A 27,432-nucleotide genomic window follows, 5' to 3' on the forward strand; every position below is an offset into this window, starting at 1 on the left:
CCATTTCCTGCTATGTCCAGCTCAATGTTTCTATGGGCTTTCCATTATCTGTCTAGCCTATCTCTTCTTGTCTCCTCTGAAGCCCATTTTAGTCTTCTAAGTCTCATTTCTAAATCTGAATCTATATACCTTTCCACTCTCAAAATTTCTCTAAATCTTTTAGTTTCATTTTTAATTTTTTATCTACATTGCTCTTCGTAGCCTCTTCCTCTACTATTTTCTCCATGATTTTTCCCTAAGACAATACATAAGGTATCACTGCACACTGATGCTCAAATTTTACAAAATGGTTCATAACTACCATTTAAGTGTCTAAGAAAGAAAAAGCAGTACAGAATAAATTGTTAGGCACAATATCAAACATATTATATTGATAAGAAATTAGTTACCTCAAAATAAAATGTTTCATTAAATTGTGGATTGCTTGTTTTCTTCTTTACCTTCGTCTTCTTTTGATCATTCCTGTTCCAATATAATAAAGCTTTACCATACAGGACTTAAAACATGATTATAATTAACAGGATCAACCTATGTGATTAAGCATTTTTTTTTTAGTTTAAACTAAAGGACTAGCTTTTCAAAAAATTAACCAAGTGCATCATTGATCATTTGAAAATATATAGTCCCACTAAAATTAAAGAAGTATGGTGTATTTAGAATAGGTTCATATTTGTGTCTGAAAAATATATGTACATATACACGCACACATACACTTTGTTCTCTATACATTGGAAGATTCTGGCCACTAGGGATTTAAAAACTGCTTGCAATTTGCTTATGTGGGATACTTATTAGGAAAAAAAAACTAAAGCAAGCAGAAAATTTCAAGGAAGATTTAGGATTACAGATTTTATAAAATCATTTATAAATGAAATATTATTTATGTATTGCACTCATAAACAGATTGAAAAGCATGAGATACAGGAACCACTGATTTATTTTTACATTAGCATTTTATAAACTCTTTTACACAGCACTACTTTCACATATTCGTATGTTTTCATAAACATTTCAGACAATAATCCTTTATTAAATACTTTCTTGATGCATGGAATCAATGTCTGAGGGGAGAATAGAACCATGCAGACTAGTCTTTCCTTCTCATAACCTAAAATATGAATGTCAGCAGGGAGGGAATCTTTGCACAAAGAGAAACTAGCACACACCAGAAATTTTTGGAGGAACAACAAAGTGAATGTAATGAATAAAGATATTTTAGAAACAGCAGTGACTAGCATTCTTTTAATACATGGTTTTCTAGCTTAGCCAATGGGCATATTCTGAATTCCAGATGAATGTTGTGGATAATACTGCTGCTAAGAGGATGGAGATTGCCTAATGTGTACTTTTATAAGATCGGTATCCCATCTTTCTTCCAGAAACTCAAGCAGTGTACATATCCAACTTTTCCTCCCACAACAGAAATCCTGTATGTAAATTGGGCTTTAAAGTAGTGATTTGCCCAAAGACACCCAGTCAGCTTCTGTACCCAAAAGCAGAGTGGAACGCAAGTTGCCCAGCCCTAGGACAGCACTTTATCCACTGGCTTTACACTGGCATGGCTGGTACAAACAAACAAACAAACAAGCCTACAAAAAGCCAAGGAGAGGTCTACAGGCACAATATTACCCACCTGAGCCTTAATCCAGATTACTTTCATATGCAATATGCATACTAGCACTTTGTAAAACATGCCTCTATGTTATCTTACATGGCGTATGCATAACATGCAGAGCAATAATTCAGTTTAACATATTATATAATAAGCTCTCTCAAAATCTGTATTAACCCTGTACATTTTGTTTAATGAGACATTTATCAACTGAAAACTGGTGCACAGATTCTGCTACTAATCAATATCATATTAATTCTTCTATCAACCTAATTTTATTACATTATTGGCTACTTCAATATATTTTAACTAGTTACCTTGAAGGACCAACAACAGATACTGTGGCATAAGGGTCACAATTTTGCCCATTTATAAGAGGCAGCCCATGACATTCCTTCAAGCTAGAATTAAAAAAAGAAAGAAAAGAAAAAGGAAATTACAAATCAGCCCAGTTGCAGTTTATTTAAAGTATGTCATATCTGACAGGTAAGTCAAAAATAAATTGTGCTAATCCAACTGCCAGCTGACCTAGGCCACATATTATATTCTCAGTTTTTTATCGTCTTGTCAGTCACTTTTAGCAACATCTACCAGTGATTCGAAGCCATTGGATGATGACTTTTCTTACACCTGCTCCACACCAGAAGCTGGGTACATTTAATCTTGAGAGAACAAATTGGGGGAGGGATATGATAGCACTCTTCAAAAACCTGAAAGACATCACACAGGTCAAGACCTGTCATCTCTCATTCCAGAACATAGGGGATGGTATAACAGGCTTAAGTTACAGGAAGGCAGATTCCAACTGCATTTAGTAAGAACTCTCTAATGGCAACTGGAGCTTAACAGTAGAACTAATTATTCAGAGAGATTGATGGGCTCCCTTTCCTTGGATGTGTTCAAGCAAACTAAACTGCCATTTGTCTAAGATGTTTTAATTTGGATTCCTGCACTGAGCATTGGAAAAATTACCTAAATGGCACTGCCTGACTCTTATGATTTAATGATAATCGGTTATGCTAGCAAGGAAACCCACTATGTGGTACACAAAACTGCATTTTACAGCACACTGCTGAGCGATAAAGAAGGGTTCTGACTCTTACAGAAAACAGGACTTTATTCATTTATTTGTTGAGGCTTATATATGCTGATCTAATCCAACAGGCCTCTGAGTAGCTTACATTCTCTTCTGCAGTGAAAGGGTTAAAATACAACAACAGTGTAATAAAATGAAACAATAGCAAAATATTACTGAAGAACAAACTAAAGCCTGCTGAGAACAAAACATTCAACCACAAGTAAGGATGGGGGTTCAACGTCCCCTAGATCCCAACCCCCAGGGCTTTCTTAAAAAGGCAGGTTTTCACAACTCTCCTGCAGTGTAACAGGTCTCATCTCAGGTGGCGTACATATTTATGAACTAGCATTGCTAAAAGGAATTTCTTCCTTTATCTGCTTAAGAAACAAAGAGAAAGAATTTACGGGAAATGTGTTGCTGGATCCTCTGAAGTTCTGAACCAACACAGATGTAGTACATATAGAATTTCAAGGTACTTTCCATTGGGATACACCACAGTGAAAAAAGTATGTTTAACAACATGGATAAAAATCATAGTGCAACACAATGCCAAGTGGTTATGGTACATTCTATAAGTTGCACATTTCATTTTTGATTAATCTCTTCTAGAAATGACCCATCTTTCCTTTCTTTTTATACTGTAGGCTATTTGATGCTAATTAATGTTTGGCTTGTTCAAGGTCCCTGTGAAAATATAAAATAACGTTTGACATTCTGAAAAATAAGAACTTCAGAAAACTTGATTACGTTTTCTCTGTGATCAGTTCTGAGCATGCAATTATTTCTTTGCTAGCTATCTGATAGAGATGGGCTCAGATCCAAAGTGTTTGATACCTCCCTCTTCCAGTCTAACTGGTTTTCTCTACTAAAAGGCAGAAATTGTAACGTGAAATAGACAGGGAACCACAAAGAAAGCACAACGTTTTATTTAGGTAAGATTGTGCTGCCCATGGGGTTGTCATCCTTCTATTTCATGTGTCCTTTGTTCTCAGAGAGGGAACAACTATAGCAACTTTCTAAAAATGACATGAGATCAAAACTATTACCTGCAAGAAAAACTGCATATATATCTGGCAAGATCTATCACATTATCTACCAAAATAAAATCTTCGTAAGTTTTATCTTTTTGTTCCTTTCTATATTTTGTTTACTTTTAATCAAATGCAAACTTAGATTTCCTTAAATACATAAAAGACCCCAAATATCACTGGGTCAGGTATGCACTCCTTACTTCCCTTCTTGGCCAATTCTACAATAAATCTGAACAATTTCTAAAAAGGATATTTTAATTGGTATTCTGAACTTCCCAAACTTACTGGGCTTCTCTTTGGTATGAATGCCCTTTTTTTTTTTTTTTGTCTGCGCTCAATCATTGCTGACCCTGCAGTGACTGCTTGGATGAGTCCTTGCAGTTTTCAAAGCAATTGTTTTTCGGAAGTGGTTTGCCAGAGCCTCCTTCCTAGGGCAGAGCCCAGCTGGCAAGTGCAGGAGGCGGGGTTTCCGTTGCTTCGCGCCCTTTTTGGGCGCGCGCAGTTTTTCGCACTTACCGGCAACTGCTCCCAACTCCTTTTTGCAAGGCGCCGCCAGCATTTTTCCTCCCACCGGAGTGAGAGTACCCATTTATCTACTCACATAAGTTTTCGAACTGTTGGGTTGACAGGAACTGGGGAGGAAACAGGAGCTCACCCTGTTTAATGCGAAGGCTGGACTCGAACCGCTGAAGCGTCGACCATTTCTGGCCGGCAACTTTCAGCGTCATTAAGCCGCTGCGCCACCACGTCCCCCTTATGAATGGCCTACCTGGATACTAATTGTTAGTGGTATATAAACAGTGATTTTATCAAGGTAGAAGAGAATATTAGAAGCTTATCTTAAAGCTATAGAAGTCCCAAACCAGAAATAATTTCACCAATTTCATGATTTAACTTAGTGATTGCCTGATGTGTCTTTATCCCTTTTCCAATTAATCAGGTAAGTCAGACTAAGTAAGTGCAAGCCCAATACAGTCAGTAGCAATAGAGATAAAATTACTAAAAATCAAGCTTTTACAGGTAAGATTTGGCTTAAGAACAAGCTTGTGACCATTCAGCCCAACAACAATAAAAGGAAGATCTTGAGAATGGAACAATCTGAATCACATCTCCTGTCCAAATAATTCCCTTCATAAAAGTGATACAGTACAAAAAATAAGGACCAACACAGAGTAGAATGCTTGTCATCATGAAAGTTTGCAATATGTTTCTTAATTAAAAATGGTGACAGACTCCCCTCAGGATGTCTGTCAGTTACTATTTTTTTCTTATTAATGATTAGCACAAAATATCAGCTGAGACCAAGCTGGAGGTAGGTAGTTTACACCGAGTAAACCAGGACATTATATTAAGCTATTAAGCCACAGCAATTGTGATTTACCAATCCAAGATTAGGGGTTTTATGTGAATCCAGCTTGTATGTGCATCTGCTTTTTGCTTGCATACACAACGATACTTCTGCAGTGGGGGAGGGAGAGTACAAAAATGGAATTAAGATGAGAGGATGTCATCTTGTTTAATTTCTCCCCTCCTTTTGTTCATTTTTCTCTTCCAGGTATGAAAGATACATAATTTAGCATGCTTCAGTTACCCTCCTAAATAATTTTTGAATTTCAGCTTGGTTCTTCATTTTCTATCTTTGTAAAAATGGGCTTCTGGTTTATTTCGTTGCCAGCTACAGCTTTTATATGCATTTCCCAGTTAAATTACTTTACCTAAGGAGCATATTCCCTCAAGAATAACTATTGAATCTACAGGCTACTCAGTGGGTTGAAGCAAGCACTAGTGACTAGGCAAACTTTCTTAGTGCTCATGGATGTAAAATAAGATACTAGCTTATCATTAGGTTCTAGGATTTAAAGTAATTCTGACTAGCAACTTATGGAACTTTGAAGTTCATGCTGATGGTGGTTCTGTGACAATTGCAACTACATTTATTACTTCACATGATTGTATTCAACACAATTTTTTGTCACATGTGCACAGTACTCTCCAGTTCCAGCATCTGAAAACTGCTTAAACTTAGCTTTGAGGGCAAAAGATATGGAAGAGGGCAAGAACTGGCTAGAGGTAAGAAACAGCCCCACTTTACGGTTTTGGTACTCAAGTACTATTCCCAAATCACATTAGATTTTCAGATGAAGTTATAAAATTTTATGTAACTGACAGGAAATGAAAATTTCAAACATGCGCAAATATTGGGACCTTAAAGATTAGGTATACAAAGCTTGCTTTAATTGTATCTTCTCTTATCCCCCAAATATGAAATTTCTGGTTGGAGAAAGCAAGTGAAAACTGACAGATCTCATGTTAGGTACCAAAATTCTCAAAACAAGGCTGGAAAAAGTAGATGTTTTCCCAAGCTTAGAAAACTGAATTATAAGTTGTTTTAGGAATGCAGTTATTATTAAACAAAAGTAAAATCCAAGGGCTTGGATTTTATACTTGGAGATTTTCTTAGTTACTTATAGATAACGTTTCAGTACCAAAAGTTTTAATTTATCTATTTAGTTTCCATAAGCAAACCATTTTTTTGAAAAGAATTAATAAATATCCTTACTGTACTACTAGCTGCTGGCACACAGATCCATTATCTGTAATCAGTTCATTTAGTTTTAATTCGAGATGTACTTTTCCCTGTTGATAAAGAGGAAAAAAATTGAGTTGAAAGTCTGTCAAATTATTTTCCTTGATGTTATATAGCCAATACTGTTCTACATGTCTTCAAAATGTTTTCTGATACTTATCATCAGATTACAGACATTTTAGCAGAAAAACTGAAAACTCTTCCATAAAGTAATAAAATCCCAAATATTACCAAATTAGTATTCTCTTCTGTAGATTTTGGATTTAAATTATTATTCACTGAATAAATTCCACTGTGATGTCAAATATTAAGCACTGAGGCATAACAAACCATAGATATTGCTTCTACTTCCCGCAATGAACAATTTATAACATGGAAGCTTATGAACCATATTAATAAAAATTGTCAAACATAACATATGGTAGCATACAGTGGGGCAAAAAAGTATTTAGTCAGCCACCAATTGTGCAAGTTCTCCCACTTAAAAAGATGAGAGAGGCCTATAATTTTCATCATAGGTATACCTCAACTATGAGAGACAAAATGGGGAAAAAAATCCAGAAAATCACATTGTCTGATTTTTAAAGAATTTATTTGCAAATCATGGTGGAAAATAAGTATTTGGTCAATATCAAAAGTTCATCTCAATACTTTGTTATATATCCTTTGTTGGCAATGACAGAGGTCAAACGTTTTCTGTAACTCTTCACAAGGTTTTCACACACTGTTGCTGGTATTTTGGCCCATTCCTCCATGCAGATCTCCTCTAGAGCAGTGATGTTTTGGGGCTGTCGCTGGGCAACACGGACTTTCAACTCCCTCCAAAGGTTTTCCATGGGGTTGAGATCTGGAGACTGGCTAGGCCACTCCAGGACCTTGAAATGCTTCTTACGAAGCCACTCCTTCGTTGCCTGGGCGGTGTGTTTGGGATCATTGTCATGCTGAAAGACCCAGCCACGTTTCATCTTCAATGCCCTTGCTGATGGAAGGAGGTGTTCACTCAAAATCTCACAATACATGGCCCCATTCATTCTTTCCTTTACACGGATCAGTCGTCCTGGTCCCTTTGCAGAAAAACAGCCCCAAAGCATGATGTTTCCACCCCCATGCTTCACAGTAGGTATGCTGTTCTTTGGATGCAACTCAGCATTCTCTCTCCTCCAAACACAACAAGTTGAGTTTAGACCAAAACATTCTACTTTGGTTTCATCTGACCATATGACAGTCTCCCAATCCTCTTCTGGATCATCCAAATGCTCCCTAGCAAACTTCAGATGGGCCCAGACAGGTACTGGCTTAAGCAGGGGGACACGTCTGGCACTGCAGGATTTGAGTCCCTGGCAGCGTAGTGTGTTACTGATGGTAGCCTTTGTTACTTTGGTCCCAGCTCTCTGCAGGTCACTCACTAGGTCCACCCGTGTGGTTCTGGGATTTTTGCTCACCATTCTTGTGATCATTTTGACCCCACAGGGTGAGATCTTGCATGGAGCCCCAGATCGAGGGAGATTATCAGTGGTCTTATATGTCTTCCATTTTCTAATTATTGCTCCCACAGTTGATTTCTTCACACCAAGCTGCTTGCCTATTGCAGATTCAGTCTTCCCAGCCTGGTGCAGGTCTACAATTTTGTTTCTGGTGTCCTTCGACAGCTCTTTGATCTTGGCCATAGTGGAGTTTGGAGTGTAACTGTTTGAGGTTGTGGACAGGTGTCTTTTATACTGATAACAAGGTCAAACAGGTGCCATTACTACAGGTAACGAGTGGAGGACAGAGGAGCCTCTTAAAGAAGTAGTTACAGGTCTGTGAGAGCCAGACATCTTGCTTGTTTGTAGGTGACCAAATACTTATTTTCCACCATGAAAAATCAGACAATGTGATTTTTCTGGAGTTTTTTCCCCATTTTGTCTCTCATAGTTGAGGTATACCTATGATGAAAATTACAGGCCTCTCTCATCTTTTTAAGTGGGAGAACTTGCACAATTGGTGGCTGACTAAATACTTTTTTGCCCCACTGTATTAGTCCCAAAGGGAGAATCATGAATACAGGTAGTCCTCATTTAGCAATACCTCATTTAGTGACTGTTTGCAGTTATGACAGTGATGACTACAACCTTCGCAGGTCTCTAAAGCAAAGGAAAGCTGAAGATTGTAAGCACAGTTGTGGTTTCACTTAGCGACTGCTTTGCTTAACAACTGAGTTGCCAGTCCCAACTGTGGTTGCAAACAAGGGCTACACATATTCACCTTTGTGGGGCTTATTTTTCTCCTAACTCATTTGGCGTATAGACTACAACTACTACTTAATGGCACAGAGCAGCCTGAAAACAATAGTCCATCCTACCATAATTATAGCATCTGTTTAATATTTCATGAGTTAGATTTATGAATAATTATTAATTTAGCCACTGTCAGACGTGCTAAACACACTACAGTTATTTTTAGTCTCCTAATCCAGAAAACTGCTATCCTCTCATAAAGAAATCACTGAAACCATTATTTCAAAGATGGCTTACATTTGGAATTATTTGTATAAATGTTTGTCTTCTCATTTCTTCCTTTATTAGACAACTTTACTAAGGCTTTTTAAAAATTAAGAATGAACATGTATGTGCCATTAACTCTATTATAAAAGCTTCAAGGAACTGATAATTTGATATTATAGGTAGCTCTCAGTTAACAACTGCCCTGTTTAGCAACTATTCAAACTTATGACAGCACTGAAAAAGTTTTATGACCAGTCCTCGAACTTACAACTGTTGCAGCATCAGAACGTGCTTCACAATTGGTGCACATTATAACAGCATTCTGCGGTCACATGATCGTCATTTGAAGCTTCACAGCCGGCTTCTGGCAAGCAAAGTCAATGGAGAAGCCGGCAGTAAGTCACAAATTGTGGTCATGTAATGTTGTGTATAACAACTGTAGGTGATTTGCTTAACAACCACAGCAGAACTGACTTCATAAGTCCGGGGCAACCACATGTTTCACTTAATGACCACGCTGCTTAGTAATGGAATTGCTAGTCCCAACTGTGGTCATTAAATGAGGACTACCTGTAATTATTTTGTGAAGATCAAAACCTTACCGTTAGAATTATTTCAGGCAAGGAGGGCTACTTTACAATGCAGTATCTTAGTCTTTCAGAAACTGATATCTTCAAATGTGTTTTACAATACTATATTTTCCATAAACTTCTCTCAGTGGTGCCATTAACTCTATTATAAAAGCTTCAAGGAACTGATAATTCCAGATGATAGTTCTAGATGATACCAGCTTGGGAAGGCTGCAACTGTTTCATATTTCTTGCTGTGAAAATGGCTTTGTGCACAAGCTCAAGCCCTGCCCCCTCTTAGACATTTGTACCCACCCTAGAGAAGACAGATTAACAATTTAAGAAGCAATAAATAAGACTCTGCTAGAGCATTTCCGGCCTCACAGACATTAAACATCTCTATAATTAAGTGCTATTAGCATGTTTTCAAAGATGCTTTAGTTACTCAATCTGTGAAAACTACTAAGTAACAATTGTTTGAAACAGGGCCAGGTTACAAAAAATACTGTTCTCATGAAATCAAAATAGATCCTTAATATATAATCAATTTTTTCTGGCATTAGTTATTTTACAAGTTATACTGGCCTATGTGACTGATTTAGCAATAAATACAAGTTTAAAATATCTATGACTTTATCAGCCAAGCATGCATGATGTATGAAAGTAGGACTGTGGCTTTGTCTGCCTAGAACTCATTAACATAAATTACAGAAGAACTCATTAGAAACCCTAAGTCTTAGAATATATCATCAGGGAATGTCATCTCTCACTTCTATTAAAACATGACAGACAGCTTTCAAAGAATATGACTGATACTAACCTATGCCTATTGTTTATTATCACCATCATACCATGCTAAGTTTGGGAAGCCAACTCACAGTTGCAAGCCACATCCGCTCATTAGTAAAGCAACTGGGAACAAGCAGGTGCATTCATTACAAAATCAGCCTTACAGTTTCACATTAAGTTTAAATACAATCATACTTTATTTTCACAGTGTTAGTAAACAGTCCATTTCATCATAATCATTTTTCTGATCTGCCCTGTGTTCAGAATTGAGCCCAAAATTATTCTAGGTTTGTTCCTCTGGTGAGCAGAAAGTAGAAGTTGCTGGGAAATAATGTAAGACACTTAAACTATACCAGTGTAACTAATGTACAACTAAGCATACTTATGACAATAAATAAATATCAATAGAAGAAAATGTATGTAGCTCAGGGTTGAATTGTGGAGTCCTTGGGTTTGCTGAGCTTGGTTGTTTCCTTGCAGACATTTCGTCTAGTTAATGAAGTGTCTCCAAGAAAACAACCAAGCTCAGAGCCCCAAGGACTTTACAATAAATAAATACTTAGTCTGGTGCACAATTTGAAACATATACTGAAAAGAATGACAAGGCAAAGCAACATCTTAATTGAAAGTTCTGTGTAGGAGGGACATTTGGTTGAGTATCATACCCAGATCACAATTCTACAGAGTTAAGTAGAGGTATGTAGAATACTTTGAATTCAAAATGGTTCAAATATAAAATACTTCGTTAAAAGGTTGAAACAGCTATTAGCAGTTTGAAACAGGGTGCTTCAACTTCACTGGAAATGTCCCAATGCTTTTTTAAAAACCTCACTGGAAGTGTTCTGAGCTTGAAACAGCTGCTTTCACCTTAGGCTGACATTTCCAGTAAGGTTGGAATTCAAAATCAAAACAGTTTGCACAGTTAGCTTTAAGTCAAACAAAATTCTTTTTTTTTTGGCTTATAATTAGGATGAAAATATTTTCTTAAAATATCCTGCTGCTTATTTGCATAAATACTTATTATATTCACAAATATTGTAATTCACAAATAGCAGTATTATTTTAGGGACAACTAAATTGTTGAATTAAAAATCTGCTTCATGATTCTTTTAGAGCATTTATAAAGTAATTCAGAAGCAACTCTCTCACATATAGCACATAAATCATGAAAAATAGTACAAAAATTATTGTGTCATGAATGTTAAAACTTATCTTTGTAAATTTTACTCTAAATAAGACTGAGAGTATATATGTCACCCATCTACAAGGTATCAAAAGCCTTCTGTGAGATGATTTCAGGAAAGTGGCAATAAGACAAAGTACTAATTATTTCATCAGGTAATATGTAGCTGTGGGACTCCCATATCAAGTCTTATTCTTGTTGTCTTAACTTTAGCATGCACAGGATGCATTTCATCATTCTAGGATAAAGGGACACAATGTTTCCGCTCTGGATAAAATACATGTGTTTCGATCTGAGCAACTGTGTATGAAGAGTTCTGCACACCCCTACAAATTTCTATTCAGCATATAAAAAAACCATCTGATAACAACTTGCAATATATTGTTATGGCCCTGTTTGACCTGTCTTCTGATGAGAAGGAAAAAACAGAGCCTGGGGCACCTAGGGATAATAATCCTAGAGGAGGTGATTCAAGCACTGAATAACTCCACTCCGATTCATGCAGATCCAGCAAGCCCCCAGGACTCCCTGAATGCGCCTACTGACAGCCTCTCAGACTCTGAAATTCACCCAACCAGTCCCAAGCAGACATGTGCTTTAAAGATCCAACAGCAGAGGGCTGAGCTCCACAGGTCAGACAGACTGGCCAAAAAGCAGGCCAACAGCAGAGTAGACACTAACAATTACCTCAGCTGTGCATTTGCGTTGCAGCCTAAGGTTAGCTTATTATTTAACCTCACTCCCCTGAGAGAAAACACAGAACTTTTCAAACTTGTGTCTGGCTTAAGTATGTGAACCTTTGCTTTCAGTAACTGGTATGGCCCCCTTTGGCAGTACTAACTGCAACTAAATGTTCTGATAACTGTTGCTCAGTCCTATACATTGGCTTGGAGGAATTTTAGCCCATTCCTCCTTACAGAACAGCTTCAACTCAGGGATGTTGGTGGACTTCCTCGCATGAACTGTCCGCTTCACGTTCTTCCACAACATTTCTATACAATTAAGTTCAGGATTTTGACTTGGCCATTGCAAAACATTAACTTTCTTCTGCTTTAACCATTCTTTGGTGGTATGACTTGGGTGTTTCGGATCGTTGTCTTGCTGCATGGTCCATTTTCTCTTCATGGACAGATACCCTGACATTTTCCTGTAGAATTTGCTGGTACAATTCAGAATTATTAGTTCCATCAAGGATGGCAAGCTGCCCTGGGCCAGAGGCAGCAAAGCAGGCCCAAACCATGATACTGCCACCACGTTTCACAGATGGGATAAGGTTCTTATGCTGAAATGCAGCGCCTGCCTTTCGCCAATGCTTTTCATTCAAGCCAAAAAGTTCTATTTTAGTCTCACACGTCTCCAGAACAGTCTTCCAAAAGCATTCTGGCTTATCCATGTGGTCTTTCACAAACTGTAGATGGGCAGCCACGTTCACTTTTGAGAGTAGTGGCATTCTCCTTGCAACTCTGCCATGCACACCATCATTGCTCAGTGTTCTCCTGAACACTGACATTCACCAATGCAAGAGAGATCTTCAGTTCCTTAGACGTTACCCTGGGCTTCTTTGAGACCTCCCTCAGTATTACACACCTTCTCTTGGTGTGATCTTGGTTGAGCGACCACTCCTAGGGAGGGTAACAATGGTCCTGAATTGCCTCCATGTGTACACAATGTGCCTGACAGTAGACTGGTAAAGTCCAAACTCTTTGGAAATAGTTCTGTATCCTTTTCCAGCCTGGTGAGCATCAACAACTGTTTTTTAGAGGTCCTCAAAAATTTCCTTTGTTCGAGCCATGACACACTTTCACATAACTGCATTGTGAAGATCAGACTTTGACAGCAAATCCCCAGAATTCTGCTCTTTAAATAAGGCAGCACCTCCCACAATCACATCTGATTATTATCCCATTGATAATGACTGATAATGACACTGATAATGACACCTGACTCTAATTTTCCCTTCAAATGAACTGATAATCCTAGAGGTTTGCATACTTTTGCCACATACAAATACGTAGCTTTGGACCATTTTCTTCAATGAATAAATGAACAAGAATGTTTTTGACTCTTGTTTAACTGGGTTCTCTTTATCTAGTTTTAGGACTTGTGTGGAGAACAGATCATGTTTTAGGTCATATTTATGCAGAATTCAAATGGAATCACAAACTTTTAAGCACCACCATATATATACCAGCATTAGTTTTCATATTTATTTAATTTTACCTGAACTTCTGAGTTAGAATCAACTGGTTGAAGTATAAACCATGTTTCCTTGCCAGAATATATGCTCAAATCTTCTTTTTTGATAGCTATTTTACCTAAAGGGAAAATTAACAAATCAAATGGGTGTATTAATTAAAAAAAAAGTATTATATGTGTATCTAACACAACTCTAGAGAAGATCTGCATCAGAATAGTCCATATCCTAAACAACATTCTTTAAATGCAGTCTACCAGTACTTTGCATTCCAAGATTAGGAAGCAGTGGTAGATATTACTGTACTACCACTATTTGAAGATGAATGAAGTCAAAGTTTTACAGTAAAATGCCTGCTTTTGCAGGTTATCTCAGAACATCTTATTCAGACAGACTGATGATATTTGAAATGACATGCATTAACTCAGTCATTTGGGATGGAAGATCACTGGAGCCTTCACATCACGTAAGACAAAAATTATGTATTTTAAAGAATAAGATGCCTGTCTTTAATATCAACAATTTCAGATTTAATATAACAAAACAACCCACGAATATTAACATGACAATTTGTTATTTCTTACCTATACGCAGGTCCCTCTGTAGAACATTTTTGTCATAAATATAGAACGATAAATACTGGAATATCCTTGGTATTTCAAAGTAAAACTCTTCTCCAAAAAATGGACTGTGAAAACAAATCAGCAAACTATCTGATTACTTTGCAATATATCACCTTGTCTGCTTTATATTTGAAAGTTACAAATTTCAATAAAAGGATTTTCCTTCTGAACATAAGCCCCTTTCAAGGAATTATTATTTCTGCTAATTTTTAGTATAGCTCTCCTAATTACACATTAGACTTCAACCCAAGGAAACATATTTAGAACTGAACTTCTAAGGGCCTTACACTGTCCTTGTGGATGCCGTTCTCTATATAAAAAACTCGAGAAACTGTTCAGGAACTGTCCCCTACCAAGTTATTTATTGAATTTATTAATCACCTCAATCTGCTAGAACTCTGAGCAGCTGACTATTATTATATCTATATCATCATCATCAACAATACAATAAAACTAATTTTGGTGTTGATTGCTCCACAAAGGCCCTTCAAAATAACCAAGTTTTTATCTGTTTCCAGAAGGCCATAAGAGTGGCAGCTATCCCTGACTTATGAGGCTGATTGTTCCTTAGGAGAGTATAAGGAACAAACAGGAAAAACCAAAAGTCTTAATGCAGGAAGGCAAATATGATTCAATAGGCCTTACTGAAACTTGGTGACACGAAACTCATGAGCAGAGTGCAACTTAATGAAAAAGAATAGGCCATAAAAAATGGAAGAAGCGGCATTGTATGTGAGGGAAGTATACATGTGTAGGGATCCAAGAATCTGAGCACAATGGTATGATTTAGAGTGCTTGCATAAGAATACAGAGAAGGTAAACAGCAATAATATTATCTTGGGGACATCCTACTGACTGCCAGGTCAGGCAGAAGATCTGGATAATGCCCTCCCAAGTTAGAATGCAGAACCTTCTGGGAGGAAAGATGCAGTAATAATGGAAGACTTGAAATACCCATATTTCTGCTGGAAAAGCAACTCAGCCAATACTGCAAGGTCACAAAAAATCCTCAGTGGTCTTGCTGATGGCTTCATTTTCCAGAAGGCTGAAGACGATATGAGGAGACTGGCTGTCCTAATTTGATCTAACCAATAAGGAAGATTTCAGTGAAGAGCTAAAAGCACTAGGAATCTTGGCAGGAAATGACCATTATCATTGTGAAGTTTAACAGTAGGAGAATTAGATCTCATGCACAATATGATCACAAATCAGATTGTTTTCTAAATAAAGGACAAGGCTTTCCCCTTCCCCAAAGTGAGGCTAAGTAATATTTTATGTAGGGCAAGCAAAAGAATGAACTGGAAAAAAGTCTAAAAGTTGAATCTATAAATAGTGTTTGTACTTGAAACATTGTCATTGCTGGAATTCTGTCATTATGGCTTTGTAATTTTTCCAAAAGAAAAATCACTTATCAGGAATGCTTGGATTTGTTTGAGTTTGCCTAATTGGTTCCAGTCCTGCCTTGCCAGCTGAAGTCCAACATACAGAAAGAAAAACTGGATATGGTTGTGCATATACATTAGATTTTAGGAGAGCCAATTTCAAGAAGTTTAGAGAAGTGCTAGGCAGGTTCACCTGGACAGAAATCCTTGGGCCAAAGGAAATACAGGAGAGTTGGAAACTTCGTAAAAGTAAGGTACTGAATATACAATCATGCTCTATTCCAATGAAAAGAAAAAAAATGAGGCCCACAGAGAAAAATATTGTGGATGCATAGAGAGCTTTCAGCTCAGCTAAGAATCAAAAGGAACATTTAGGAAATGGAGAATAGGTGCAATCATCAAGAAAGCATACCAGCAATTAGCTAGTATCTCTAGAAATAATAATGGAAGGCTAAAGCACAAAAGGAATTTGAGGAACAAAAAGTAATTGTTAAACAATGTCAGTAGTAAAAGAAGGAAAAGGAGGGGTATGACTGCTTGGAAAAGATGATAGGATAGAAACAGGGATGGTAGAGGGCAAAGTTCTTCAACTCTTACTTTGCTTTTTTCTTCTCTCCACAGGGGAATGTGTTCAAATGGACCTAAGCAGACAACTGCCCTAAAAAAGAGTTGCAATCCAAGATAATCAGTCATAGCTAAGAAGTACCTGTCTACCAAGGACCCAGAACAAGATCAGTTACATCCTAGAATCTTGAAGAAACCCATAGCAGATGTTTTCTCAGAATCCCTTTCTCTGATTTTTGAGAAATCATGGAGGTTTGACGTGGTGCCAGAGGGCTGGAGAAGGGCAAATGTTTCTATCTTCAAAGGAGAAAAAAAAAGGGGGGGGGTGTAATTACAGATAAGTCATCAGTCAGTTTTTGAGCATTCAGAAAAATAATGTATTGTTTGGCAGGAGCTAGCATGGATTTATCAAGAACTGGTCATGCCAAACCAACCAGTTATCCTTTTTAATAAATTGATCAGTTTGAGTATGTTGAACATAGTGTAATTTGCCTTCAGAAAAGCATTTGACAAAGTCTCCTACGAAATTCTAGCAGAGAAGATAACAAGACAGGCTGGACTATGCTACCACAGATGGATGGATGCAAATCTGGTTGAACAACTGTATCTAATAGCTGTAGCTTAGTGTCAATCTGGAAAGAGGTAATGATTGGTATAATTGGTGATTTTATTGTAAGCCACCAGGAGAAGGAGGAGGAGGAGGAGGAGGAGGAGGAGGAGGAGGAGGAGGAGGAGGAGGAGGAGGAGGAGGAGGAGGATTCTTTCATCATCATCATCTCCCACTATATACATTTGGTCAAATCAAGGTGGCAAACATACTTAATACTCCTGCCTATTTTCTCCACAACAGTCTGTGAGGTGGGTTGGGCTGAGAGAGAGTGACTGGCCCAAAATCACCCAGCCTGCTTTAGACCCAGAACTCATAGGCTCCTGGTTTCTAGGTCAGTACCTTAACCACTATGCCAAACTGGCTTTATGTGAGATGGATGGCTATATCAATCAATCAATCAATCAATCAATCAATCAAATAAATAAATAAATAAATAAAGCAGGGCTCCATTCTAGGCCCTGTACAACACAATGTATTTATATGTGATTGATGAAAGGTTAGAAAATATGTTGATCTAATTTGACCAAAGATCAAATAAACAACTTAGAGGACAGTCAAGATTCAGGAGGAACCTGATAACTGGAACAACTGACTGAAACCAACTAGACAGATTTCAGCAAGGACAAATATAATGTCCTTCATTTACATAGGAAAAATTAAAGGCATGAGCACAGAATGGGGAAGATCATACTGGGCAGTAATATATGTAAAAAGAATCTGGGTGTCCTACTGGGTCCCTAACTAAATTGACCAAACAGTGTGACGCAGTTGCAAAAAAATTAAGTGCAATCCAAGGCTACATCAAGAGAAGTATAGTATCCAGATCAAGATAAATGATTTTCTCTCTATTTTGCATTGGTCAGACAATATCTAAAAGACTGCATTCATTTCTGGGCACCAAAGTTTAGGATATTGACAAACAAGAATATATCCAGAGAAGAGCAACAAAGATCACAAAGAACGTGGAAGGAAAAAGAATACGAGGAAAAGTTAGAGATGTTTAGTATGGAGTAGAGAGGTCTGTGGGAAGATAGAACAGCTGTTTTCAAATAACTGAAGGCTTGTTCTATGTTGTACTAGAGAACAAGATAAGAAACTATGCTTTAAATTACAAAGAAGCAGACTTTAATTGGACCCCAGAAAAAATTATTTACAGTAACAGATGTTTAGCAGTAGAATAGGCTGCCTTAGGAGGTGGTTGACTCTTTTACTGGAAGTATTAAATTGCACATCTTTCAGAGATGTGCAGCAGTGGACTGGAAGGAGGCTGGATGAGATAGATGATTCTAGCCTCAGAATTCCTTCCAACCCTTACATTCCATGATTTACTTCTAGAATCTACCAAGCAACCCTCTCTTCTCTCACAACTTTATGGTTCAGAAAGAAATGGAGTTGGCTAAAATAGTTTCTTCCTGGATCAACAAATTTTGCACATTCCTATTCTATTTGTATGCTCAGTTCCAATTAATATAAACACAATATGCCAATCAGAGCCCTGATGAATATCTACTGAACTAAATGATGTGATAATTTAGACAATCAACAGCATACTAATACCATAAATATAATGAATTTAAAAAACCCTTCAGTTTTCTGATTTAGTTAAGATTTGCTTTCTAACTAAGGCTTGCTTTCAGTAAGACTGGCATCATGATTAGAAGCTCACCTTAAAGACTTCTCTACCACTTGAGTACGAAATACCTCTTCTTGATCCAGATTGATTGTACAAAAGCAGTCTCTCATTTTATTTGGTCCTGGATATGGCACTAAGTTTTTGGCTTGACCTAATGACAAAATGAAATAGTTTTAATTCCATGTGGAAGAAAACCATGATAGAATCAATTTGCAAAATTCCAATCACAGAGCAGAATACTAATTTAGAAAAGAAAGATACCTGATATTAAAGACTCTAGTGAATTTATGCCTGAATTAAATGAAAACAATTAAAAGATAATAGCACAACACAAAAAGTTACCATATTATTGAAATACCAATATTAAAAAAAAGTTCATTGTATTATTAGTCAGGATTTTTACTTTGTGCTTTCCAGAGCAGGATCCACCTTAACCAAAACAGCATCACGTGCTAAAACCATGTTCACTATTAATGTAAGAGAAGGGATCCACCCCAAACCTCATTAACATCATTTCTTGCAATAGCTATACTTGCTTAAAGGGAATCCCATCTTGGTAACCAGTTAGGCTGACACAGCTTGTTTAAATCAGGCATACTTATGCCTGAAAGTGATGCAACTACAAGTCATAATACAAAATAATTGAGCTTAACTGCTACCTATCTCTAGAAGTTTTTCACAAAACACTAATTTCATTATCTCTTACAAAATCTTGATTCATATTAATTTTATTCATATGTCTTCACCTCTATCAACTGTACTGAATGCTTAAGACTTCTATGTTATACACATTAATTACAAAGACATGACTTTGCTGAAGTCAAAATGAAGTTTACCCCATCACACAACAGAAAAATATACAAATACCTTAAAGGTTATTATAAACAGGATATCACATTATTTTAAATGAGCTCTTCAGAAAATCATTCTTGCTGGACAGTGCACTTATACTCAGGAACACCCCGCTTATCCATATTCTTATCACTATAAGCAAAATATATTTGCCAAGAGCTTTATTATTTCAAAATTAGAAGCCTTGTACCAAGATGAGCACAGGATATATTCATACAAATGCTGAAGAAAAAATCTTAAGTAGCAAGAATACACCTTGCATGCCACAAACCCTGCATTTCAGAACCACTTTTATTTGAATTCTGTAAAGAAATGCTATCTTGCATCTACTTAACTCAAATATTATAATCATCAAGTTTAGAGATTCAAGATGGCATCCATTCAACATACACATGACATGACTGAGTCACACTTTCTCATTACCTAAGATTTCCCTCCCAACATATGAATATGGACAGAAGTTTGTTGTTTACTTTTTCCCAAGTGAGTAACACGATATCTATAATGTACATCTGGGGGGCTTTTTGTAACTGGATAATTTGGTTTTCCTAAAAAATGTACTTATCACTCCATGAGAGGGCCAGTGGAGAAACTTCAGTGGGAAAACTGATATATCATTGATAATCTTGGCTCACAGTGTGCAGCTGTAGAATAGCATTTGATATGAAGTCACATTTTTAGTTAAAATGGATTAATACAGAGGCTCAACAAAATTAATTGATGCCATACATAATTTTTAGAAGATTGTGTTTTCTAAATTCACATTTAAATTCTAATTCACATAAGACTCAGAAACAATAATTGTGCATTGGAATTTGTCAGACAAGCTATTTGGAAAAGTTCTCTTAAGGAAATTGGTTGGAATAAAATGCTTTAGCCATTTCTCCTTCTAGTCCTTTTCATATGATCCAAGTAACATATGAGTAATACACGTGCAGAAAATGTGTAGGTAAAGCTTGTACATATTTATGCACATTACATAAACTCAGTGGGGGGAACGGAGGTCTTGGATAACAAACAACTAAAGGTAATACGTGGAGACAGCAGTAACACTATTGTGCATCATTAGTTAACACAGAAATTCCTAATACTATTTAAGTTTTCTTCAGCATCAGTATAACTGTCAAAACAGTGCTATATTACAAAAGCAGGTCCTAGGCCAAGTTACTGAGCAAACCCATGTGAATTTTAAGGAATATGATGGTAGACTGCACCAGCAACATATTATGAAGATCAATACCATATTATAAAGATCAGAGAGGTTTATTCAATAATCTAGTCCTGATCAGAATGGCTCTGATTTCAATCACCAGAAGAAAATAAATCAAGTGTAAGGTCAAGTGGCGATATTTTAAATTTGTCCAAAACTGAATGTTCACAGATCACCAGAAGTCTGAAAAACCTTCACATGCATGAACAGACTATACATATGCTTTCTGAAGATGGACAACATATATACAAATACTTCACTTTGATTTTCACAGTAATTCATTATAAATCAATGATATTACTACACTTATGTGTTTTTCAGTAGGAGAATATCCAGCAATCAGATTATAATCAGTATTCTAATTACAGTGGTACCTCTAGTTACGAACGCCCCTCCTTATGAATTTTTCAAGATACGACCAGCTCCGGCCCCAAAAATTTACCTCTACTTGCGAACTCCGCCTCAAGTTACGAACCGGATCCGCGGCCATTTTCCCTGCTGCCATGCGGTCACGGCTTCCTGTGGGCGAGATCGCGGTAGCAAGGAGACGTTCGGTGAGGCTTGTGGTGTGTTTTGTGGCGTTTGGAAGGTTTTTGTGGTGTTTGGAAGGTTTTTGAGGTTTAAAAATAAAATGCATATGTTTCAGAACTGTTTAGCTGTATTTGCATTGAACCTTATTGGGGAAATTTACCTCAGGGTGCGACCAAATTCGGAGGGCGGATTAGGCTTATTTACTCTGAACCTCATGGGGAAATTTGCCTCGTGGTGCGACCAAATTTGGAGGGCGGAATGGATTAACCGTATTTACATCGAACCTTATGGGAAAATTTACCTCGAGTTGCAACCAACTCGAGTTGCAACCAGAGTCACGGAACGGATTAAGTTCGTAACTAGAGGTACCACTGTACTTTGACTGTAATACAATGCACAGTTCTATCTTGGCCCTTCTTGGATAACTGGAGAGACAGCATCTTAAAGCAAAAAGAATCTCATAATCTTTATTAATAGACCAGTCATTTGGGGCTGCTTCTAGTACAAAGTAGCTTCCTGCAATCCATACTTATTGTCTGACATGGATTGTCCTCTCACTGCACAGACTATTAATGGATGGCAGAAAGAAGCATTCAGATTGCTTTCTAGCCCTTATGAATTATATCTGGATTCATCATCCATCATTAACACATTTTAGCTGTAATTTACTAAGGCTTTTTTTTTTTTTTTAATTTCAGTTGCTGAAATGTTGTGAAGCTTTTATTCTCATCATGTTAAAAAAAAGAACAGCACAGTGGAGTAAGTAACTAACAAACATCATTGTCTTATTTACTGCTATAAATTAGCTTACCAAAATTTGGGAGTCCTCCTGAAGTGGCAAACCACAACTTCCATAAATCCCAGCCAGTTTAATTAGGAAACACATACCAGAAAATCACAGGATTGTGAAAAACTACAACAGATTATCTAATTACCAGTAGGATTTTTTCCCCTCATTTTCTCTTAATACACACACACACACACAACCTGAGACCCCAAAGCCAAATGTTGCTCCTACCTGCCTTGAGTACAGCCCTTAAAAACCATATTTAATATATCACATGGGGATAATTACGGAACTCCATTTAATTCAGCTTAAATACAAATTACATCATATTTCAATCTCACCCAAGTCTCACCTAATTTTTGTTCAGGCTTCAACTATTCTGAGGAGTGCACCTCACAGAAATCCACTTTAAGGACAAGTGTGACCCTCAGTGCACAAAAATTGTATAGTCCCATATTAAAAAGTCTACAAATAAGATAACACTAGTTTATTAGAGAAATATTTAAGGTACCTAACCTATTATCTCAGTAATCCTATTATCTCAAAAGCATTACAAAGACACTATACAAATATTGGGATTCTGTAGTGATCTGGATTCAACTGGGAAAAAATAAAATGGAACACGCAGGGTGAATTCATTAAGCAAATCCTTAAAAAAATGCATGCGGGCCTTATGTGGCCAGAAAAAGACATGTTTGATAGTGAAAGCACCATAGGTACTACATACATACTCTGAATCATTTCTCCCTTCAAATCTAGATTGTTACGCAGCACTAACAAATTCTAAATGGAAGTAAAACAGAAAAGAATACTTTAAAAAAAAATCAGATTACTAGCATGCAAAGCATGTTGCAATATAAATCCTTTGGTTATCCAACATGTCAGGCATGTATATCAGAATCCCAAATGCACACATACATGTATATGATGAAAATAATTATTTCACTAATTTATATTAAAATACGTAAGCAGAATGAAATGCAGTATTTATTTTAAAAAAGATTTGTAGGAATTGGGATATATGCTTTTATGACAGGTTCTTGTTTATTAAAACTAAATTCAGCATCTCAAAGAGAAACTGATACAGTACAGAGATTTGACGGGATAAAATCAAATACAACTGGTTAGCAAGCCTAAAGCAACATTTTGAAAGTGTAATAATACACTGTAAATACTAAAAATTTTGAAAGCAGGCAATTTTTTAAACCAAATCTAGAATACAAGGTTATATTTCAAGATACATTTTCACTGAAACTATTTTTCTTGTAATTATTTTAAATGAATCTGAGGGATAAGATTTAATACATTATTTTATATGCATATTAAATACCTCGCTGTTCAGTGCAATTCAACTGAAACATGAAATCTTGTTCTGCTTACAAATGGAAGTTATCCATGGTGTAAACCAATTAAAAAAAAAAACTAATAAAGGCGTGAGAAAGGAAATGGGTTACATTTGACTTACATGAAAGTACCTCAGTTCCTCCCATTTCAACAAAACCACTACATCCTGTTTGTTCCGGTTACCCTAAAATTGACTCATAACATTATCACTTTTTTATTTCTTATATCTCAGACCATATTTTTACATTTTCTACCTTCAAGTTAAGACGCATCTTTGTTCTTAACCAGCAACATGTCCCATTAATTATTATTATTATTACTATTATTACTAAGTCCTAGCATTGAAGATATTACCTAGCCGGGTAATGAAATGTCTGCAACGAAACAACCAAGCTCAGAGAATCCCAAGGACTCCAAAGTTCTATTAACTTTCAACCCATTTTGATAGTCACTTTTATATCAAGTTTAATAATAATATATAAATAAAACATGCTCCCTCTTCCCATACTGTGGTCATTTATAAAATATCCTGATAAACCACATGCAAGTAACAAAACATGTCCCACTTGAAAAACACTTCTTGTCAAACAGGTCTCAATTTTACAGAACAGATATGAGCAAATCAATAAATGTTAAAATGTTACGGTTACGGTTAAATCTATTTAATATACTATTTTTTTAAATTAATACAAATGAATGTATGGTTCTGTCCTAAACAAATATACTGTTATCTACCCATCAAACATGGGCATGCTGTTCAATTTTTTTCAGTCATAATATACTTCAGGCTAAGGATAAGATGTTAGAGAAGCTCACTCCTGTGAATTGGTGAAAATCATTAGTCAAACCCTTTGAACTAAACCATTGCTTAGGCACTTTAATTAGTCTCCTTCCTTCAGCTACAAAGATGTTTCTTTGTAGACACAGAAAGAACATTTGCATTATTTGGTAATATTTTCATAAAGCTTAAAAATGTGTAAGAATTGGGAGAAAAAATAGGAAAAGTGATAGTTCTATTTCAAGCTACAAATAAATTTGGAGTGGGGAAGGAAAAATCTGATTTCTACAACAGTTTCAGGAGAAGATACATTTTAAATTGTGATTATTCATTTGTTAAGGACAGCTGCTGGTCAGTAACCAACAGGGTTGCTAAACATGGAAGTATACTATACACATTATATATGTCATTTTCAGGTTTTGATATACATTGTTTTTCATATGTGAATGTTCTAATGATTCCTGAGGCCTGGAGCTGCATTTTTATATACATGTATGTAAATTTTATTACACATACAAATATGATTTGAAAACTACTGTAGTGATCTGTGAATTAATACAATCAGATTTACACTATTTACCAAATACATGAAGACCTGTCAATAGTAAGCTCAATTTAAATCAGAGGTTTTTCTTGGCATTTAAAGTGTGATCAAGGAAATCTTGTTATACTACTAGAAATGCAAGACTAGTTACAGCTTCATGTCACAGCACATTCACACTTTCATTTCTCTCCCATGACATCAACTTGTAACTTATTATAACGCATGTCAGATGAACTGACTTGACAGCAATGGCAATAATAGTTCATATGTGGGCCATAGGTGTCAAATATTATTTTGACATGACACAACCTACAGGTGTTAAAGTTACATGGGATTCCTTAGTAAGTACTCTTATGATACGTTATTTTTAAGCCTGTCAAAATACTATTTGTTGCTCAGTAGACTAAAAAACCTAGCCCCCTGGAAATTTAATTATGAAGAGAAATTTCAAGGGTTTTTCACATTACTTTGTTACATAACCAAAATCAAATATATACCTAAAAACATTAAGTGTTACCACAAGAGAACAGTTTCCACATAGTCAGAATTGGGCAACATCTATCAAACATAGCACACAATAAAAGCTTCCAAGTAACAGTTAGGAAATGAGAGTTAGCTTCAGGCAAGAGAAAAAGTGGACAACTGCCTTGCTTCGCTTCTAAATCTTTCACCAAATAGTTTGTAGTTCCGAAACTTACACAAACAGATCTTACTTTAGATGCCAGCCTTTCCCATCCTGATGCTGTCAGATCCTAGTGGGTTACAACCCTCCACATTCCCAGCTAAACGGCCATCCTGTTATATTATTTGGCTACCCCAAATAGTAATGCTATACCCACTTGCAAAGCCTTTCTTCTGGAAGTCCCTTCTGTTTTCTCCTTTCACTTCAACTCCCACCTTCAGCCATTCCTCCCCCTTTTCTCATAAGGGTGAGTGCATGTGCTTATTGATTTTTCTCACTGCTTTCCCACTCACTATTTATTTTTATTTTCCAGGGGTTTAGGCCGCTTTAATCCATGAAGACTGAGCGGCTTACAAAAGCCCTCCAATAAGAGGATTACTGTAAAAGCAATGTATCAAAACAAGAAGGAACAGCAACAAATACATTAATCATAATTACAATTACTGTAATGATGCACCTCTGCTCCGACTGCTCGTGGCCTTTCGCCACGAGGCGGACTAACCCTTTCCCTACCTCCCCCCCAATGAAAGCACAGGGGAAGCAGCAGGGGCTGGGGCGGATGAGTCAGAGAGGCCGCTCCAAGGCACAGGCCCTTCCTTCCGGCTCTGCCCGCCTTGTCTTCGACCTCCGCCCTCACACGCATTTCCCTCCTCCTTCCCTCCCGCTGCCTCTCTCTGGCCACGGACTTGTACATACATACAGAGAACCGGGTCCTGCTAGTCGACCCCTCCCAGTGACTCACAAATCTTTCCGCGGAGAGTCTGCAGCACTCGCACCTCTTCGTCGCCCCCCTCGCCAGCAGCCATAGCCGGGGGCCACCCGCCGCGCGACCCAGAGAAAGGCCAAACGGCTTCCGCACGCGCCCCGACGCGCTCGACTGTGTACAAAACCGCGGAGACCTACCCCCGTCGCGGTACTGACGGGCACAGCCCTAACCACCGCAGCCACGCCCACCGCCCTCGGGCTCTTCTCTTCTTCCATTGGTTGGGAGCGTCGAGGGAGGACGGCAGAGCATGGGTGCAATGTGCGCATGCGTGCTATTTCTGCTTTCCTTTCCTCGGCAAAGCGAGTGGCTGGACCGAGGGGTTGTTGCTATCAGGGTGATGCGTCGCCCTACCCTTTGCAGAAGGCAACTGCCTTATCTTTCCGTTAGGCATGACTAAGAGAAAGTCAGGGCGGCCGGAACTGTCAGCTCTTACACAATCCGATGCGGACCGAGCGTCATATCCAGACCTAAACCGCACTGAAGAATCAGTGCCCTCTGCGCACCAAAGCCGATGTTGATTTGGAAAGTGGAAGCAGTTCTGAAAAAACGGGGAGGGGGGAGCGGTTAGTGTCTTTCGGAAAAGGCTGGTACAGTACATACTATGACGACGGGAGGCTTTAAAAAGGCACCAGGCTCTTAATTGGGCATTTCTACTTTAGTGATGGGTCTTTTCCCTTGCTCAGTTAAGTCCAAACTTTGTGTGTGCGCGTGTGTCTTCGAGTCAGTCTTCGCTCCTGGCGGCTGCCTGGACAAGTCCCTGCAGTTTTCTTGGCAACATTTCACAAGTGGTTTGCCATTGCCTCCTTCCGAGGGCTGAGAGAGTGACTGGCCCAAAGTCACCCAGCCAGCTTTCATGCCTAAGGAGGGACTAGAACTCACGGTCTCCCAGTGTCTAGCCTGGTGCCTTAACCACTAGACCAAACTGGCTCTCTAAGTCCAAACTATCTGTCCCCAAATCAGAGAAATGTACGGGCTCCTTGCCAACCTGTGTCCTATATTGCCTCTTTAAGTCACTCCAATTGGCTGACTTCTGGGTAACAAAGCTTGGCAGATTTTGCTTGAGACTGCTGTGGAATAATGTGGGAATGAGGGAGAAGATACTATTTTAACACTGGTACATCTAAATATGAGGTCAGCCTAGCTCATCCCTGAGCTAGGAATGGGATGAAGGCAGCTTCATGGAGACTCAGCAGAAAAAAGTTGCTATTTGCCAGGCATGTCTGTGCCATGATTACATGCCAGTGGGGAAAAATGTATAGGATCACCCCGGCATTGATTGGATGATAAAAAACCCGGCTCTCGTATCTGGACTCAGGCTCAAATTACCCTACTCAGATACGTTAGTTATACAAAGACCTGGCTCTCTGGAGAAGGCTCTAATGCTGGGAAAGGGGAAGGAAAGAGAAGATGACCAGCAGCAAGGTGGAAGGACTCAGTTATAGTGTCAATGAGGGCACCATTGAGAGACCTGAAAGAACAAGTTAGGGATAGGTCATCACGGAGAAAATCTTGATGGCCCGTAAGCAACCATACCTGGACTGGAAATATCTGTAGGACCACCAGATTATGGCAATGAGTTAGCTGTTTTGGTATCTCTTTG

General features: G+C 37.7%; 1 protein-coding gene across 1 annotated transcript in view; it reads right to left on the minus strand.

The window, feature by feature from the left end:
• RASA2 (RAS p21 protein activator 2) overlaps window positions 1-25,981 on the minus strand; it is a 67,463-nt gene extending 41,482 nt beyond the window's left edge. Inside the window, exons 1-7 of the mRNA XM_088132632.1 lie at window positions 25,809-25,981; window positions 18,372-18,489; window positions 14,111-14,214; window positions 13,553-13,647; window positions 6,282-6,358; window positions 1,930-2,013; window positions 390-462 (exon numbers count right to left, since the gene is read on the minus strand). Coding sequence (XP_087988758.1) covers window positions 390-462; window positions 1,930-2,013; window positions 6,282-6,358; window positions 13,553-13,647; window positions 14,111-14,214; window positions 18,372-18,489; window positions 25,809-25,872 — 615 coding nt within the window. The 5' untranslated portion in view covers window positions 25,873-25,981. The remainder of the gene's footprint in view (window positions 1-389; window positions 463-1,929; window positions 2,014-6,281; window positions 6,359-13,552; window positions 13,648-14,110; window positions 14,215-18,371; window positions 18,490-25,808) is intronic.
• Window positions 25,982-27,432: the final 1,451 nt, after the last annotated feature.

This window comes from Python bivittatus, unplaced genomic scaffold (assembly GCF_059951505.1).
Source record: "Python bivittatus isolate LINGU-HERP-01145 unplaced genomic scaffold, Pbiv_v1 ctg000980_np1212, whole genome shotgun sequence".
Lineage (NCBI taxonomy): Eukaryota > Metazoa > Chordata > Lepidosauria > Squamata > Pythonidae > Python > Python bivittatus.